Here is a 20,368-nt window from a genome sequence, read left to right as displayed (position 1 = left end):
TAACTTATGGCCGCAATTATAACGCGCTATTCTTAGATCTTGGAATCTACGTGGATCTTGGAAATAACGTCTTTGCGTTTCAATTCAATAACGAGACGTGGCGTTTACAGTGTTGTTATTTATTCTCTAATTATCAACGTTCATACGGTGTTAAAGGGATTTTCATGGTAGAAGGAAACATATTTCGTTTCCTGATAAATTTCCCGGCTAGTTGGCAGGAAAGAAATGGAAAAGGCGGATCAGACGGCAACGCGGTTCAGGGAATTCACTTCGTGCGCTTAAGTATGTATCTAATGGAGAAACAATAACCAGCGGGATGGTCGTAACAGGAAACATTAAAGTAGTCTGCTACGATTATGCGCTCTTCCGAGCCGCGTATCGTCTCTTACGTTCTTAATTCCTGCAGCTCTCTTTGTTCGGCGTGCGCTAATGACGGGTTTCGTGCATAGCCGCCGATCTATTTAGAGGGTAAATTAACTCGACTGAACTCTCGGCAGTGCTAATGAAAAGTGTTTCTGCTCGTTGGCTATGCTTGCGGTAAAACCACGCTGCCTCGTGCGCGACGCTTATTTCATTTTACGCGATCTCTTTGTTTTTCACGCGACAACACCAGCTGATCCTTATCGATATCTTGCGACTCAAAGACGTTGTCTGGTAAGTAAATTTGATTCTTTCAAACTGATAATCGAGAACGTTGCTCGAGTAAGTTCGAGTAATTCGATCGTTCTACTCGTCAGTTTGTATTCTATCAAAGTTTCACGCCTTTAGCGTCGTTGCTTTAGGTTATCGTCTGTTGGCACAAGCCAAACGTGTCTATGGAATCGACTATGTGGGAGCTTGAGAAGTTGTTACAATCTAGAAAGATAAGCGTATCTCTGAACAGCGTTTTTGAAACATAAAATGGGCTGTCCACTTTGAAACCTTTCGGGTCTATCTAAAATTTATCAAACGATCCATTCGCTACACGATTTCTAAGTAACTTACATATGCAAATTACGCGTGTTATTCGCGAATAACACTTTATATTGTCACGCGCATAAAAATGGAGCTGGAACGCGAGGGAACGGCAAAGAACATTTCGTGCTGGAAGATCATTGAATTCTGTGATCTCTAGGGCCGTATGCATACGTATATGGATACATCGATAAATAAAAGCTAAAAAGTTCGCGAGGGTCTCGTGTCGCAGTGCATCAACGTGGTGGGTGAAACGAAAAAAGAAGGTAAAACCGGTTATACCGCCAAAACCGGAAAGATTTCTTCCGCACGTTGCCGCCCAAAACGGACAAATGGGGCGAGGTAGTTGAGCCACTGGTACACGAATAAAAGAAATACCGACGAAAATCAATGCTTTTGTCAAACGATATTAAGGAACAATCGGATCCCGAGAAAAAGTCTTATTTGATGCCGCAGGGCTAAAGAAGTTTCTCGCGACGGAGAAAGCGTATTGCTTTTAACTAACGTACATTTGAAAATATAAAAATGGGAACGAGAAGATTAAAAAACTCGAGACACGGTTTGTTTTATGGAAAGTAGTAAACGATTAACGTAGATATAAAGCGAGACGATACAATATCCGATTAGATTTACGAGTTTCTCGAATCAGTTAACATTTCATAACAACTGTTTAACAACCGTGAAAAATAAATATTGCATTCTTAAAAAATAACTCGACGATCGTAATACTTTATTGCTTCTAAGTTGTGCCGCGAGTGGCTAAAAGCTAAAGGTCACTAACGCCGTGTGTGACTTTTAACGATATTGCGTATCCGAATAAATCGATAACCATGCAATTAAAACGCTAATAACGTAATTTACGGCTTACAAGGTGACGTATGAATTATCGTTCGACTCGCGACATGAGTTATTACGTGAATAATTATCGAGTGCCGATGAAGAATTCTTCGTGATTGCTTTGGAGAAAGCTCTGGTATAAATTCTGTATCGATCGAACGAGCCTCCAATTTAAAGTTGGGCATTAATGTTTATTAATGATCAATCAAACCTCTTGCTACCGACAACCACCCGTTGCAGCTTATTTCACGAAAGATCAGCTTAATTGTTGAAACTTAAATTACCCGGTTGCCCTGGGAACGTAAAAAACGTAATAAATTTTTACCGGAACCTGTTCTCGAAAATTTTCATACCACTTTGTGATCTTTTGAACGTAATAAAATTATATGTACCGCGCATCAGATATTTCATATTTCATCAGGAGGAAAAAAAAAAAAAATACAGAGTAACAGTATGTGTATTCTCAGTTTTCTGAAAGTACCACAGAGAGGCAATTTCAATTACCTCTTCGATGTTTAAAGTGTTGCCACGGAATCAGATGGTTGCATATAACGCTGCCTATATCCGACACGAGTGATAAATGTCCCAAAGACACGAACAAAGTGATAATATACTCGTACGCTTAACTCGTAAACAGGTGTATATCGAAACGATCGTTAATCGATGAAGGAAATTTACTATTGCGCAATCATATTCGTAAAAAAGAATTCAAATTCGGATTAAAAGAAGCGACGTTAACGATAGGGAATTATCAACGGGAAGTTCGACACGAGGGAAAATAATTCGCCGAGAAAACGAGGAGACACGAAAAGCGAAAGTACGAAATTATCGATAATACTTACAAGAAAGTTGTATCATTGGACGGCCATTAGCGAGCTTCCTACGCGTACGTTAGCCGTCATTAAGGTTTATTAGCACGGAATTAATGCCGGTTGCGATCGCGAATATATCCTCGATAGAACGGTAACTGCATTAAATGTGCTGTCTATATCGGAAGAATTAATCCGCGAGATCCATTGCTACGATTTATCGCTCCTTTGATGTTGCACTCGTTTCAAGAACGATTTATGCCACCAGTTCGCCATTGGAAAAATAAGAAGGCAACGTTGGCGCGTTCACGTCGATTAATATTTGAACGAGTTCCTTCCCATACGTCGTAGATCTGTTTTCATCAGCAACTGTTACGATCGTATATCGCGATATAGTTCTCACGTCACGTCACTTTCAATTTTCCACTTTTCAGGAATTTTCAAGCTATCGTCGAGTTGGCGAGGAACGTACGGCGCTCGGTATCGCGTTTCAATAAAATGCTCGTTACGTAAAAGGAATCCCGAGTAAGAAGCATGCTTGTGCGATATGTCCGTCCATAATTATCGAAAAGCGAATTGCAAATGCAAGATATATCGCATTCCTTGCGTATCGTAGGGTAGCGGTTACACCTCTTGTTAAGAGTTCTCGCCTTATATCTCAGTTGGAAAATGATTTATTAAATTCTTGAGCGTAGAGATGTGTAGTCTTACTATCTGTTGGCCAGTTACGTGTCTGTTTATAATTAAAATCGCCACTCATCGTTTGCTCTTATAGCTGCCCAATCGAATAAACTATAAGCGTACGTTTCTGTAGATCGCGCTTTTGCATTATTTTATCTATCGATATGGGCATTGTTATTCGAGGGACATTGTTGTTACGAAAGAAGTTAAACTGCATAGGGTCGCGATAACGCAACATTAACGGCGCGATACGAAAGAAAAATTGAAATAATTTCAGGAAGAGTCGGAATAATTGATAATCCAATTCTTCGGAGAAATTTCGATCCCGTTCAGCGAGGTTACGTCCGTTGTAGTTACGGGATTTCACGATATCGTACGGTGAACCGGTCCACGGAACGTGATCGTCTCAGCATGAGGCCCTGGTGGGTGACTTCCTTGCGGCAACACTGAATAATTGTTGTTCCTTTTATGTCTCGCGCACTGCATCGTTGCGCGTCGTTACGGATCGCGAATTTTATTCTTGACTTTCGGTGGGTGTGAATACTCTTGTTACGGAATCGTCTCGTTTATTCGACACTTACGTGTCGCGTCTGCAATTGATGCAACGTCTCGGATACTAAATTCGAATCTGTCGCCCGATAAAGAAATTACCCTGACTTTGCGATGTACACACGGTCGTTTCCTTATTTGGCGCAAATTTCCTACATCGAGAGAAGTCCGAAGTTCCTGGACGTAATAGTAAAGATCAAAGATGCATCTGCCTGTTGAACCCTTTGAGAATAGAGAAGCCACGATTTTACGTATCATCGTTGTTTAAACTCAATTCCTGTAAAATGAGAACGTAATCCAAAGTGCATATGGGTGAATCGTATCTCGCGCTGGCATTTTACGAGCAACCGAACGATGCTCGCCACCAAAGTTACATGTGTTTTGTAATTCGAATGTCAGACATTATTTTACGTCCGTTTTATAGCTGACTACGCGATGTCCGTTGAGATCATATATTGCCGTTTCTATCTCTAGGGTTCCATCAAGCCGTTACGATTCGTTCGGACAACAAAATGGATTCAGTGGATTTGCGTTGTGTTCAGTGGTAAAGCGTTCTGTTAACTTCCTCTGCGAGTACGCACGGCACACAACATAACCTTCGAGCAAATTAATATCCTTACGTTCTTCTCTTTCTTCCTTTAATTTCTTCGTACGACATCGGAGGCAACGCTTCCAAAAAATATTCGCAACTCTCGACTTAAGCTTCGTTTGAGGTGTTATCGAATTTCAAGTAGGAGTCGAATCGTTGGGACTTTTTTTTCGACCGCAGAACGTTCGAAAAAGGAAACTTTGCAGCGTTGATTTCCTCGAGTTTATCGTACGGAATGTTACACCTTCCTTTTATCATACCGGTAAAAAGTGTTTCTGCAAACCGTTGTTGCGTTGAACCGTGGAAGACGGTTTTTATTTCTAACGTTTCGCCGTGTCACTTCCTAGCACGTTCAAACGCATCTGTGTAATTTCATCGGTACATTCCACGCGTGGTGCACGAGAGTCGCACGCGGTAAACTTGCCAACTTTCACGAATTCTCCACTCGGATAGAATCTAAAAAGAGTTACGGAAGACGATGGAAGGATCGTCGATAGAATCGGCTATCGATTTGTTTAGAGATCCCCACGAGTTAAGCTTCGCGGTGTCAGATTGTTTAGGTAACAGGTAGGTTGACACTTGGATAGAAGGTATGCGAGCATCCTCACGCGCCGCAGGTGTTCTCTCGTGAGTTTATGAAGTCACTTCGATAGCCAAGCACGCAGTAACCAAGCATGACAAATGGTTAGTGTACATTGACTTCGAGTTAGCTTTGCCCTAACGTACCGTTGACTTAGACGTCTTGGAAATGTCTGGCTCTATCCCCTGATTGCGAGCTCGACAACGCGCGTTTGTAATTTTCATCGGTTAATAACTCGTATACACGTTTCGTATCTGACGCGATGTTTGTGGAGACGAGGTCGCTGATTTTTGCGTCGGCTACACGTCACTGACAGGTGGAAAGGTATCGGTATTTTAACGATAACAGAGGCTCGAGAACGAGTCAATGACTAATTGAGGTAGGAGTTACGAGACGAAGGAAGATTCAAGTTCGACGATTTTTACGAACGTTCACAATTACAGGTTCAGCCGGTGTCTGTTGTTCTTGGTTTATTGTCTCCGCTGATATAGCATATCGTTCGAGTAACCGGTTCCTTGTTACGTGTAATTGGAAACTCGAGAACTACTTGCACATGCAGACCGAAATGATTAACAGATAGCAGAACGCTGACCCTGTGCAAGCGTAGAAATACGATAAGGACAGTTATCGGTTGTTGCTACTTGCATCGTGTCTGGGAATTCTTGCGAGCGCACGAATAGTTCATGCTCGAAGCCTCGAGTGATTTTCTGCGAAGTTTTTGTCCGTTCCATTGGTAACGCGGCGTGTCCATCGTCGACGTTAATCTAAGCTCGAAACGTGTCGAAATACGATGCGATAACTTATTCCCTCCGACATTGCTTCGGTTTGAACGATTTACCGAAGCAATTTATCCAACGGCCTGCAATTATATTCGTTCCTTTATCATTTTCATTTCTGCCAACATTCCTGTCTTCGCATACTTGAAAATGAACAAATTGCCGGTGAAACATACCGTTTAAATCAAGTCGTACTTAGCTTACGTAGCTTATGCAGTACATTACAGATACCTTTGGCGATTAATCGGAATCGCGATTCTAAACAGTGTATTGAGATAATAAAATAAATAAGCGTTTAGAAAACAATGTCATTCGGCCGATAAATCCTACCGAATGTACCAGCTGGAGTTCTGCAGCAACGGTTGGTCACTTTCGTCGTATCGCTCATGGTTAATGGCACGATCGGAACAGGGTTGAAAGGTTCTTTATCGTTTATCGGTTTTATCAGTTACTGGTTACTTTCCTGGTTGCGTCATGTGGTTGGAGACCTTCGCGCTGGTCCATACGCGGACACCCACGTGGATTGGATAAAATTGCCCGAGTCGAGTGGCGTATCGCGCGTATTCTTCACGAGTCGGATTACTCTGCAGCCAAGTTAATTACGATAACGCGATGTGGCTGCGATGAATATTGGCGCGCAAAATCGAACAGATTTCAGTTGAAAGATCACGACCTCTTACGTAAGTCTTCTAGCGCCTATCTATCAACGAACACGCGAGATTCGACCCGGCCGCCAGGCTTATTAACCAACGGGAAAATTGGCAATTCCGCTTCGATACAGGTGGATAGTAATCTTCCAAGACGTTCGACTAACGTTATGTAAGTTTTTATTAGAAGCGATTGATTTTATTTGACGCGGTACGCCGCACCGGGTCCTCTTTAGCGGCCTCGTGTTTATATCGAGTTTGATTTTTATATTAGATTCCAAGCTGGATGAACGTACGGTTAGACTGACGCGATCGAATCGGCAGATGACGGCCGAGAACAGACGTTACAAGTTTTTGCCGGCATTATATGCATCGGGGCATGTGCCGCGGCACGCACAACCTTTTTGCAGTTTCATAATATCGTTTTTGCCCATTCCCCTTTCTTTTTACATCGTCTTCGTGAAGTTGTTTACGTCTCGATCGAATTTCTATCGATGAGCGTTCCGGCGAGCCGACCACTTACAAGTTTCTAAATCACCCTTTCTTCCACCGTGCCAGATTCGCATTACGTATTACGATGTCTATTTGCTTGTTCAAGATCTTATTTAAAGCGGTTCTTCGTAGAAAACCTTGGATACTACGTGTACGAAACTTTGCGCGTCCGGTAAAGTCTTGGACGGATTTGCGAGCGAGAATAAATTATTCCACCCACGTTTCCCGAGGATGCGTTCTACTTTATCGAGACTCGCTCGAAATCCACTTCCGAGGACACGAATTTCATTTTTCATTCCTCTTCTTCTTATATACGCTCATTCTTAGAAATGTTTGTCTCCATCAAACAGTGGCAATAAAATATATACCTATTATGCAAGCCAGGTCTCTATTTCCGTTCGGCGTGTCTTCTCCGCGCATCTTGGCCGAATTCTTTCAAAGACGAAACTTGACAAATGGGAACGTCAATGGGTACCGCCGACGAGGAATCAATTTTTATTATCGTCGCGTACAACTGTCGAACAATTTCGTCTGGCTAAAATATCTATTACAATTGGACGACGATAGAGTAGATTGTGGCAGTAGGGAGTGTGCACGGTCTGGCGGACCGAGATATAGGTGGGCGTTCTGCCGGATATGGTTCGCCGGAAGTAGGGGGACCCTTGCCACCGACACGCTCCATGCTTCTCGACTACGGCAGGAACGTCATCTACGGTGTGATTCGTTGCTATATCAAATCGTTTTATGCTCATTCCGATACCTTTTGCTTTTACGAGTGAAAATTCGTCGATCGAGTAAAAAGTTGGCCAACTCTTGGCTCTCGTTCGGATAGTTGCGAATCTGCGAACTAGAATTACACGTACGCGTCGATTATTATCGGACAACGACGCTGAACGCTTCGACACGGTTTTCTTAATGGTTTCCCGGGCACTCCCGCGTTAACTCGCGAAACGAGAACGATAGGTTAGACGCGACCTGTTTGGAGGCGACTGTCGCCGCGTAAAAAGATAATTGTGATCGGCAAGAAAATTACAGATTAGTTACAACCGAGTTAACATGATAAATTTGTCACGCATGATTAATCATAAGCTACAAGCGGCGAACAATTGTCGGAGCACCGTATCTCGAGTCGCAGATAAGAAAGATGCAACGGATGAAAATTGCGAAAGAGATTCGTTAACGGGTGACCTTGCGGAAATTAATTAGAAAACGTTCCGATTGAAAGCACTTAATCCGTCGTTTTCACTTTCACATCGAAAAACACGTTCTTCCTATTTTCACGATATTATTATTATTATTCGTTAGACAGTCTACTATCGAAGGTTATTATCAGGCGTCTATCTTCTCGCGCGTTGTTCGTTGAAATAGTCCAACGTTCCATAGCGTCGACAACTTGGCATTTTGCCCCGAGTGCAAAAAAAGATGCTCTTGTCATCTTATCAGTAATCGTTTCTAAATCTACATAAGTCGCGAAGCATCCGAGTGAAAAACGATACGAACGTTCGGTGTCAAAGCAATTTATCTAGAATATAGTTGCTCATCTGTTAGGCTTTTATTCTAATTAAAGGTGGAACGACAAATTTTGCTCATAGGGTCAGCCTTATCGACGCAAAATCGGAACGTCGAAGGCAAACGCTAAAATATTTGAAATGCTGAAAAAGGCGTGAGATTTCAAAGTTCTCAGCGTTTTCAGAGAAAAATTCGTAGCATCGTGGTAACTCTGTCCCATTGATTGACTCTAAAAATAAACTCGTAGGAAGCATCAGTCGCGCGTCACGCGTAACGTACTCGTATTCTCCCGTATGCGTAATAGGTGGCTAGCCATCGCGTCTTATTTTGGCCAGGTTTTCGACGGCTCGTGAAGAAACCTTCTCGTTAGATACGTTTGGTCGCGTAAAAGTTTGGCTCGTCGATGTGCGCCGCTCGCTCAGCTGTTTGCGTACGCATGTGCGTTCACGTACATGGCTCGTGTAACTCTCACATCTCGGTACATACGGACGATTGCAGCGCGTACAACAAACTGCGCAGTGTGCAGCGACTGCAGGCACGCCCTACTCCTGTGTCGCACGATACGTCGCGTGGTTCGCCTACATACCGGGTGTCGTTCGTTCCTTGGAAAGTCTTTTGTATCTTTTTTTTTTTTTGTTATCTGTCGTTCGTCGTCCTCGTGGATTGCTCGATAATGGTTCGTTCACCTGTTGCGGGAAACGTACCTCCTCTGGATTCGTAGAAGCAATTAGTCGGACCAGATTACGATGGTGGTAAGGAGTAAAAATCGATTAAAACGTAAACTTCGTCTGCCGCCGTATTGCCGCGATTTCTCGTCAAACGTATTTCTTTCTACTCTTACATCTGCAGTTTGTTCCTCCGAGTTTCTCATCGTCTCGCAATTTCTTCCACTTTATCGGTATTGAATCGCGTATACGATTAAAAAATTTTATTCGCGAAATATATCGCGCGTCATAGCGGGAAACGGTCGAATGTTCGAACTAGTACGTACGATATCGCGCGGCGGCAGCGGTTCGTATGTGGAACGAGCGTATCAGGTATATGTAGCTACATATATGTGTAGAAGGCGGTATCGCCTTAAGGTTAACGCAATCGCTGATAGGTAGCCGACGTGGTGTTGCCGTGCCGGGAGACCTTAACGTCTTACACGAACTCTCGGCACCCGGTGTACATCGCGGCGGCGGCGACGGCCGCGGTGTTATGCAACTCGCTTGTTAGTTACTTACTTATGCACTGTTAAGCATCGCCGTAGCTTCTTTAAGCGGCCTAACGCCGACACTGACGTTAGCGTGCACGTCTGTGTACCTTAATACGCGCCTATCCGCGTGTATCTGCATCTGGTAGCCTTCACCTCGTTTCAGCGGACATTTCCGCAGCTGCACCCGACCAAAGGTTTCAACTCGTTTAAACATCGGCTAAGCCTTTATCAACACCGTAGGCCCAGACAATGTATCGTTCTCACCTTTCTTTTCTTCCAATACGCAAAGTAATACCTAGGTTCGCGTAATCCGATTACCTTTACACGAGGAGATAAAAAAAAATTCGTTGAAAAACTACGCACGCCTCTCCTAATCTTCGGTTTGATCATCGAAAGATCGTTGGAAACTTTCAGGTGTTGCCCGATATAGTATACGCGGAGAGCATACAACACGGTACGAGTTTCGTCTGGTAAGGCGTTCGAGGCAATTTTCCTTTCAATTCGAAAAAGATTTATGCACCAGTTGGCCAGAAGCGAAATTTCTTGGGACACGATCATTGTGGCTTTTGCGGTTTCCAATTGAGGAGTCAAGTAGTAAAGTGTTTTATATAGGGAGTTATTTCAACGTAAGCAGATACAACAGATTGCTCGGAATTATGGCTCGAGGGAGGTGCGGAGAAATTATTAATTATAACACAATAGCCCTCAACATTTTATATATTATAGATCTCTGTGCTTCTTAATCGATAGCGATTACGGGCTATACCGTAACCACTGTAATCAACCCGCGTATGATGTTGCAACCTCGTGTTTTCCCAGAAAATTACACGCGAAATTCCCTATAAGTATCGAACTTGCAGCAACGAAAAATGTACGTTTGCTCGTACATACTGAAAACACGCTGGAATGCGTGGAATATATTTCTTGATCGCGTGTCCTCGTGGCTTCTTGTCCACGATTATTAGCGGCCCTCTGATGACAGTAATCTCGGATTCCACTCTTGCCATTTCCTCGTATGCGAAATTAATCGAGATTACCAAATTTTACGAGAAGAAAACATGTAAGTGAAAAAAAAATGTGACGTCCACTTCGGAACATCGAAAAGGACGCGACGTGGAAAGTCTCGTGCACCGTCGTCTCCTCCCAATTCCTTTCCGATCGACCACAATTACCAGCGGTCGCATAATTATGGCAATTACGGGTCGCGGAGTTATGGACTGTCGGAATAAATGCAAGCCAGTGCTATTAAAGCGCTACGGTTCTCTGTATATTCGATCTCCGTTGCAGACTCGACCGTCTACTTTTCAGATACGGTAGCTGCGTGTCGGCTTAGATGAGCTCTTTGTTTCTCGCAAATCACAATAACGATCGCATCGAATCATTCTCCACGCTCCACGATACGTATCTCTATTTACCCATACGTTCGAAAATTGTTCGACCATTAGCTACGTATCGTCGCCCTGCTTCTTAACTGTCCTAATTTTGTTTTTCAAAAAAAAAAGAATTAACCGGTGCACATACGCCTGATCGGTACGAAGGATTACGAATTCACGATAATACGATGGAAGCTTTACTTACAATCGGAAAACAACGATTATCTAGTTTTCTAAGTCCCAAGTTCGCGCGATAATATTAAACTTCATTAATTATTAAACTCAGTCAGTCTTCGTTTAGAAGCCAGCGGAGATAGAACAGTTAAGAACCAGAGCGATGATATATTATAGACTTTCGAATATATTTATAATCGGTATGTTCGCTGAATAAATCGCGATTACGGAAGGGCTACTAAAATTCGTCGTAATTCCGATACCGCGAAGCTGCGAAAAAAGAGACACGAATAAGGAAAAAGTACTTTACTATAAGCTTTCTGTTAAAACAGGGACGAGTGGTCGGGCGAATTGTTTACGATTGGATGTTAACGGGGGCGATAAACGTTAGCGTCGAATCGTTTACCGAACCACGAGATTCCGGAACAAATTACTTCGTAACGCGCTCGACGAGTCCATAAATACGTCGCCGGTGCGTTTTTCTGCCGGTACGATTTTCTGTCGTTCGTGGAAAGCAATAGGCTCGCGTTAATCCGGGACAATTTGTCGGAGACTGGTTTCGATTCTGGTATTTATCAGCCGCCGTTGGCGTTCGTCTCCTCTCCGCGGTTTGCTATTTTCTGCGCTGCTTTTCAGCCGCTTTGGTTCGCTGTGTGCATCGTCTGTGTGCCTCGGTTACAACACACGCGTTTGTTCCGCGACAGAGAGACCAAGTTGAAGGTGAATGGCGGGCGTGGCGGACAGTCCAGGTAGGATGAGTGCATCCTGCTTGAACGACGCCTTGATCGTCGTCTTCCTCTCCTCCGTTCGAGAGACCATTTCGTACGTCGAAGGACGGAAGGCGTTCGTCCGAGAAATCTGATGCTGTCTGCCAGCTTGAAACACGGCGAAATAATTATTTCCTTCGGATGAACTATCGAACAAACTTCTCTCGTTATAAACGTATAAATTGTTAAAATTTGTACGAAATCTCATTTTTTCGATACATATTTTCAAGCACTTCTTTGTATTTTTAAATTTTATTATTATTTGATAAATATGTAGGTATTTCTAATCTTTCTAGTATATATTTGAATCGTTTTATTAATCTCTCTTTCCACGCAAAAATTGTACTTACATACGTTTAGATGATTTTCATTGTAATCAGCGTCTCTTCGTTCCACCTAGCTTCTTCGCTAGCTGACTCATCTGCTTTTAACTCAACTCCGTCCCTCCTGATTCAATTATGCCGAATCATTTCTATTTCTGAAATCAAGAAATCAAGGGTCAACGTACCCGCTATACTGCCCTCCACGTGTCATTAAACGGGCCTGCCCTTTGACCCGAGTCTGAAACTCTTGAAATCTCGGGTCTGTGTGATTCTCAGGGTCCGTTGCAGTCCATGGGATAGTCGGTTCGTTCTCTGCTGTCCAGGCTGTACTCTCGATCGTGTACCTCGCATTTATCTCGGTCTGGTTGCTCTCTTTTTTCCACCATCACCGGCATCACCGAGGTTCGAGCTCCATTTTTCAGTCCTGGCTCTTTGTAATGCTGCTCTAAGTGGGAGAGAGCAGCGTGTACGGACGTTAACGAACCAGTTGGCTCTCCTGAAAGGCTGACGGTGTATCGATGGGAGCGGCAAAGCCACTGGTACGTTTGTCCGGTGGAAAAACTGCCCGTGAGAGGTACTAATTTAATAATCTTCATTAACCTGCATCGGACTGGCAGAGGTGGAGGTGAAGGTTGGAGCAAAAGGAAGAAGAGGAAGGAGGTGGAGGAGGATACGACCGTGGAAGGTTGTTGGTAGAGCAGAGTCAAGTACACGCGTTTCTGATGGGCCGTCTACCGAGCAGAATCGAGAGAAACGGGCAACAAGGGAACTCGAGAGAAAGAGAGGGGTAGAACAGACTGTTTGCTCATTAGACCGGATAATTGCAGGTGGGTCCGAGCTCACCTTGCCTCGCCTCGCCTCGCCACGCCGCGAATCACCTCGACCTCACCTTCCCTCCTACCTCTTCCCATTCTCTCCACCTTTCGTTCAGTTACCGCTCTTGCTGTTCCGTTCTTTTCGAGCAACTCTGACGTTTCTCGCGATCTTTTTCTCCCCTGTTAATCTTCTTCCCTGATCGTTGAAAGGGATTAGCATCGGTCGAACGAGACGATGAGCAAAGTTAAGGAGCGTTTCGCGAAAGTTCGCATCGATTTGTCCTCGATTCAACGAGATCGCGCGAGCATCCGAACGAGGTTGATCTTACGTTGTTTATTAAAGTTGCGTGTTACACCGCGATGTAAACCAACGTAATTTCAGATAAATTCGAGGAGCATCGATAATGGAAACGTCGCTACGACGATGTCAACGACCAACCAGGTCGTCGAGGCTAATAAGCGATATGGTGTACGGGTGAAAAGTTAATTAATTCTAATAAGTTCTCAATAATATATGGGCGAACTTCACGGAACTTCCTCGTACGGACATTCATTGCCCCTCGTAAAAGTCTCTCGTACTCTCTGGCTCTTATACACCGCGGTTGCGATAGAGAGAATGTAACAGGAATGTAATACTACGGTGTATAACGTACGAGTTACCGGTGAGCGTTCGAGTTTCCTTTAATACAGCCTTTTTCATTTGCGACCTTCATGAAATTATTATTAACCGCGATGAGCTGCATGCGTACGAATATTAATTTCAAGGTTTCGCTTATAGATTTGCAAATTTCAAATATCATCATACATTTTAATGTTCTTGTCAAACGTTTCCGTAGTTTTAAACGATCGTCTGTTATTCGACGCTTTCGCGAAGCGAACGTTCGTTACACCCGGTTGATACGATATTTTTCAATTTTTGCGTATCATACGAAAAGATATAATTTATTCGACTTTCACCTCAAGCTTTGTTAATCCAACCTACATTTTTTAATACGGAGTATCGCGTAAAGTATTTTTTATTAAGATTTCACCGTGGTATATAGGCCAGGAAAAAGGGAGATCGATTCTTCGCGTGCCAAACGGTTGTAACTCAGCTTAAGAATAGCAGATTATTATGGACGCGATGTAAAACAGTGCTTCTATCTATCTTTATGTACTGTATCTTCATATATGCAATCGTAACTTCTCGAAAGCCAAGCATCTGTTCGTATAAGCATATTTTACTGCGTTTCCACGTGAAATGCTCGTAGCTACGTAATAATTACGCTTATCGCCGGAGTGCGACTGTTCTTGATTAGGTAACCGTGACACTTGTCAACGTAACATTAACATTTAACCTTCCTTATCAGCCTTGAACAGAGAATTCAGCATTGTTTCCAATATATCGGTTACTCAGTCGTCTTTAAAGTATATACTTTGAGTAAATGACAAAAACGATTTACAACCAATTGTTACGTAGCGACGAATTTTCGAAAGCTTCAAAAATAAAAATTTAATCGGCAAAAAACTTAATTCAAACGATGTGCTATTTTTTGTATATCGAGTAGCTCTGTTTCGTTGTTTATTCGACTGTCTAAAATATTTCTTCGAAGATAAAATTTTGGTTACGTCACGCTCGAAATACATCGCGTAATAGAGAACCGAGATGAAAGCAAATCCGTCATATTCTGCGCCAATGCGACAGCGTAACACGTAAAGACGCACGAGGGCGCGGCAATGGCTACGACTGTTGGATCTGCCCAACCCAGTAGATGCCGGGACATTTAAATCGAGAGACAAGACGTTTACGGCTCTCCCGTGGAGGTGGAGCATGGGAAAGTCCATCAGTCCGTTTATCGTCCAACTTTTCCTTTTCCGTGTTCCGTGTTCTCTTCGCCGCGCCACCGCGCATGGAAAGCCGTTTACAACGTTTCTGTCTGGATAGGCATAACCTTGACATTAGACCTAAAGTATCGCCGCGTCAGCGATTGGATCGTCGACAAGGATCGTTGTATGCAGAACGCATCGTACGAGATGCATTGCATCTATAAACTACGATCATTTGTTTCTTCCTACGTAATCTCGTTAAATTTATTCCTCTAAATTTTAACGTTAAAAGCTACCGGCTTTTACTTCGTATTGAAAGTTTTTATACCGCGTTATTCTCGTCCAAGGAACTCTGGCTGGAATGGAAATTAACCCGATTAACAGCTGGAACGTTTCTAACGAAGACACAAGTAAAGAAGTATGAAGTTACAACGGAGTCGTTTAGCGATACGTAATATAGAAATAATAAATTATGCTTGCTTCCCTCTTTCTGTTTCTACTCGTCGATATTTTAGACAAAACCGAGCGTACGTTCTCCGTTTTAAAGCGTCTTTAACCCCCAGGCTCGTAAAAGATAGTCATATCCTATGTTATATTCGGGGATTAACAACGAAGCACGTTGAGCATCTTGGGCCGAATCACGATCATACAATCGGCTCGCCGCGCCGCGGCCGAGGGGAACAACCGTTTCGCATAATGCGCCGGCTCGATGTAAATGGACGCGTGTCCGTGTATATAACCTGGTTCCTTTTTTTCCCCTCTACGTAATCTATGAACGTACACATTTTCCAGCCACTAACTCCTGCCCCCCTCCCGGCAAATGAAATCCGGAAGCGATGGAGAATTAATGCGGGGATCACGGGGATACGAAATCGCGGTGCTTTCGAGACACGGACTGTGTCAGTCGGCTGGAAGTATTAGCATGAGAGATTAATTTATCAGTGGTTGCCGAGAATGTGGGCATAAACAAACGTTCGTACGAAGTTTCGAAATAAGCCTCGTGCTCCGATTGCGCCGGGCGTGCAAGTAACACGCGTATGCATACTGTACCGATTGAATTGTATAACGCGCTGCCATGTGCGTGAACGCTTTTATATTAACTAGATGTCGATAGAGTCACGCTTGAATTCCAGTCGCTCTGTAGACTTGAATACGTTGAAAGCGGAAGGAGAAAAATCTGCCGTTACCGTTGCCTACTCACCGGATGCTTTTTTCATACGAAATCTTTTAAAAATCTCTAGATCGTAGAATTTTCGTGTCCACCTTAATAATTATCGCTATGATATGCTTCCGTGTCTGTGTTTTCGTTCGGGTTTGAAGCAATAGGACTTTCAAGGGAAGAAATTTAATAATAAACATTAGGATGTATTCTTTATTGAAATGATCAATTCGTGGAGATTGAAACTTGGACGTTCTGCAAATCATTGATCGTGTATCGTGTTAGTAATTCTTCAGGGCCACTGGACTAAGCAGATTCGTAAGTCATTGCGAAAAGGAACGATCGAACTAGAGAAGCGATATAATCGACAAAGTAGCAAAGCGTCAATTAGTCGCGTGATAATTACTTGCAGTCTCTCGCCTATGTGCAAACCGCAATAAAGTAGTTTTTACAGTGTAGAGCATTGTAGAACGGGCTTTGTTCCTTCGATGGCGTTGTTGTAAATGCTGCTAATTTTATTGCGCTACGAATACACGGTCGATACGAGCACGTCGTCCATCGTTGACCGCTACTCGATCGAGGATTGATCGATTGGAAGGTCTCGCGGCAGGTTTTATCTCTTTTTCCTTTAATCCGTCGCAACGTACGTTGGCGAACGGTGAAAAAAAACGAGCATTGTTCGATTTGAATAACGACTGCTGTCAAGTTCGAGTCCGTTGGACGACCGATTGGTATCGTATCGTGTTTCTTGTCGTATCCAGGGAAATCGTTCTACTATTAGCTGCCATTTTCCTCTCGATTCCCTTGAGAACGACTTTGTCCGCGAGTGGTTCACGCTACGCTATCGATCGTGGCGCACCGATAAATGGAGCAGTTTGTTGACTCGTTATTAATCGTTACAATACATATTTAATCATCGAATCAACAAATTCGATCGATTGTGATTCTCCTTCTTATAGCTCTTACTATATCAATCGTTAGCGATTATCGAACGATTCCTCCAAGGCGATCGATTTTAAAGTTAAAACACGGAACTGACTGTTTCCAATCCATCGATGATTCGGATCGTAGTCGAGATAAATCCAGTCGCGATTTGACTGGCGTTCGAATAGTTGTCCGATACGTAAGCGTGCAGTGCCGCACGGCAACCGCACCCATGCGACAGCCTTAACGCGACCAGCGTACGCGCATAATACAAATATCGTCCGACATAATGGCGCATAATATGCATAAGATCGGCTCTCACTGTACGGTGCAACGGTGTTACAGTTAAGTTCGACGTCATATTCATAATTAATCGGACACGTGGAGCCGCAGCTCGCGCAGCGTTTACCGCGTGTGTGGTTAACGAACGATCGTTGGTGAAACGTAGCAAAAGTCAATGTAATTTTCGAACGGCCGAGCAACACGATGGTGCACCGCGAGCGTAATGACCAATAACGATCAATTTGCATGGATATATGTAAGAGGTAGCAGGACCAGCAGTAGCTCGACGCGACAAACGAGAACAGAAGCGCAAAGGAGGGACGAGGAATATCGATGAACACACTGGTGATTCACGCCGCGTTATTGGCATCGACATTTCTTTTCGCCGTTTCTGACGAGCTTCTCGTGTTAATTTTTCGTACGGTTGACCCACATACGTTGGCCGACGAATGGACGTTCCGGCACCTTGAAACGGCACTCGAGGAACCATCTTGGCCCGACCTTGAAACGTTTGCAGGCTTAAAACGCCTTTAAAACCGGTATCTAAACTTACGGATACATCATCCGTGTCGTTCATGCACGGTTGTATTTGTATACCCAAATTGGTACGTTGGTATCATCAGATGTTTCCTAAATACGTGTGTAGTATAGCTTCGTGCGTTTACGTTCGATATAATTTGCTCTGTAACTTTGAAATATCTGTCGTTAATTTTCGTAGCGTTTTATAAATCATATAGCTCGAGATTGAGATACTTTTATTCGCAATCTTTCGTTGCAATCGGCTGACACTTTAAGCGACCGCGCCTTAAAATTTAATAATAAGAATCAGTTTGAAGTTGGTTCTCGGAAACGCGATCGCTTAGTGTGTGCTTACGTTTAACACCTACGCGGATACTTTTCTCGTGGTGAGCCGTCTTCGTTAATGCCTTGCCAGTGCCGGCCGGTTGGGTCCACGCTTTACGGTACTCTCGCGCGTATTAATTGTACAAATATGTGACCGGTGCGTCTGGCTCGTATAAGCCCATGAAGTCGTGACAGCTCGTTGGACAGTTCGCCGGCTGTGCGGAGCTTTTTATCTTCCACCTCCCACAGCATTAAAATTATAAGCGTGAGATAATTAGTACCAGACTCGTTGACGTTCATTCCTCCGCTACGTGCTGCAAAACCGAACATTCCCGCGTTCGATTATCCACCGCGATTATCGTCGATGAGCAAGGCGAAAGTAATATCACCGTAGGAATTCCAATAATTCGATGCATTTCAATTTCGTGGAATTTCGACCCGTGGACTCGCGCACGGTCGTGGACGAGGCGCGTAAGGCGAAATCTGGAAGAATCAACCGACCACGGAGATCCTATTCGTCGTGTAAGCGACAAAAGGCCCGCGTGTGCAACGCATGCCTCGCATTTATTTCCCCTTTTATCGTTTAATCGGAAGGAGGCGTTTCAGTCCGCTCCTTAAATCTTTAACGGCATTGCGTTCCCCGTACACATACGTGACACGCTCGAGCCACTTCGAAAGAATATATATGCACCGCCTTCGTCGTATCGCGTTAATATCACCGGGACAACGTGTCGTGTATCGCCGGTACGTGTGTATACGTGGCTCTGTCCCAGAGTATCCGAGGAGGACAGAACTCGGAGACGCCCGCTACCGTAACGCTCCTACAGATTTATCGAGTCGCACTTTTATGCTCTCGTTGTGTGCTACTGCCGCGGAATGCTTGTCCCCCCTGACGTCTGTATGAAACGCGGTGTATCTATTCGCCAGTTTTACAGCAACGAATAAAAATGTCCTACGCGTACCACGGCGACGCTTTAATGACTTTGATTTCGATCGGGGACGCCCGGGTTTAAAAGTACATCCAGACGGAGACAAGAGCGATAAAGTTTGCAATTTGAACGCGTTTCCTTGCGTTTTAAGGTCGGAATGATTGGTGGGAACGAGGATAAAGCGTGGGAGGAGACTTCTGGTTGGCACTAATATCTTGCAACTTATTGCCGTATAACGTAACGGTACAGCAATGTTCAGTTGTTGGTACTGTTTCGTAATACCAGCATTTAACATCGAACGTTCGTTGTCTCGTTCGTTAACTTATTAATTCGTATCAGTTGCAGCTGTTGTAAATATACGTTCGAATTGTAGGGATCATCGGCGATGATTTAATTAACCGCGTCGAAAGGAAGCTGACGGTGGTGCAAATTCGCACAAGATCGATCAATCGGCGCGATGCTTGCCGACTGACTTTAAAGAAGAAAAAAGCTGTCGAGTATTTTGCGCGTCGTGTAAATCTCAAGCTTCGGTGATTGCTTTTTCTTCTTTAACTGAACGCAGTTTGGTCCGGACTTCGTCAAACAGCTCGAGGCTCGTTCGTCGTAACTGTACAGCACGCGATATTCGTTACTCCTGAGAGTACTTGTTAAATTAAAAATACGACGTCGTGAAATGATTTTAGTATAATCTCTTACGTAATCACGCTGCAAAGATAGCCCATCCCGTTTGTGTGTCATAAAATGTATTATTTACAAAACTAACCTTCCCTCGCTGAACTTTATACTCGCTAAGTGTTAGCCTCCTTTTACCACCTTTTGAAACAACGTTCTTGAAAATAACGTATTGCCGGCCACAATACGTTTACAAGGAAGGAGCATGAATCATCAAATTATTATCTTTCCGTTTCTTTCGCGTACGAGATCGCGTACGTTAAATCAAAGTCCGTAAGTCAAAGTTGAATCCCCGTGTGGAATGGCGCAGGCAGTGGCGGCGGGTCTCGTTACATGTGTCTCACATTCGTGAGCGTTCCCTGTCGGAATGACGGGCCAAGGCTACGCTACGCCGTGATTACTCCTAAATGCGAAGGATTATTGGTAATTATTATGATCGAGTGGCGTAACATAATACGTCAGGGACGTAGTCTCGCGTTAGATCGTTAGTTTGCGTCGATTGCTCTGACGAGAAGGATGGGTGGTGCGGTCGAACGTCAGTCCAATACGATCGTTAATGTTTTCCAGGAATTTTATCGGGCGATAAATAAGTATCGAAGGAAAGTGACGAAACAACGATCGCACTCGATTACCTCGGTGGATAAGGTTCGATCCACCGGCCGATCGTGTTTCGTCTCTTT

The 20,368-nt window shown here is 43.9% G+C and overlaps 1 protein-coding gene across 2 annotated transcripts in view; it reads left to right on the top strand.

Moving 5' to 3' along the window:
- Positions 1 to 20,368, top strand: part of LOC100745798 (Krueppel-like factor 6) — a 293,282-nt gene that overhangs the window by 25,179 nt on the left and 247,735 nt on the right. Inside the window, exon 1 of one of the 2 annotated variants that reach the window (XM_024371646.2) lies at positions 8,959 to 9,175. The exons of the other annotated variant lie outside the window; for it this stretch is intronic. Coding sequence (XP_024227414.1) covers positions 9,170 to 9,175 — 6 coding nt within the window. The 5' untranslated portion in view covers positions 8,959 to 9,169. Of the gene's footprint in view, positions 1 to 8,958; positions 9,176 to 20,368 lie in introns of those variants that run through there. 2 annotated transcript variants of the gene reach the window in all.

This window comes from Bombus impatiens, unplaced genomic scaffold, assembly GCF_000188095.3.
Source record: "Bombus impatiens unplaced genomic scaffold, BIMP_2.2 scf_1461, whole genome shotgun sequence".
In the NCBI taxonomy this organism is placed as follows: Eukaryota; Metazoa; Arthropoda; class Insecta; order Hymenoptera; family Apidae; genus Bombus; species Bombus impatiens.
The sequence above is the reverse complement of the archived record's forward strand: the minus strand, read 5'-3'. Positions and strand labels throughout refer to the sequence as shown.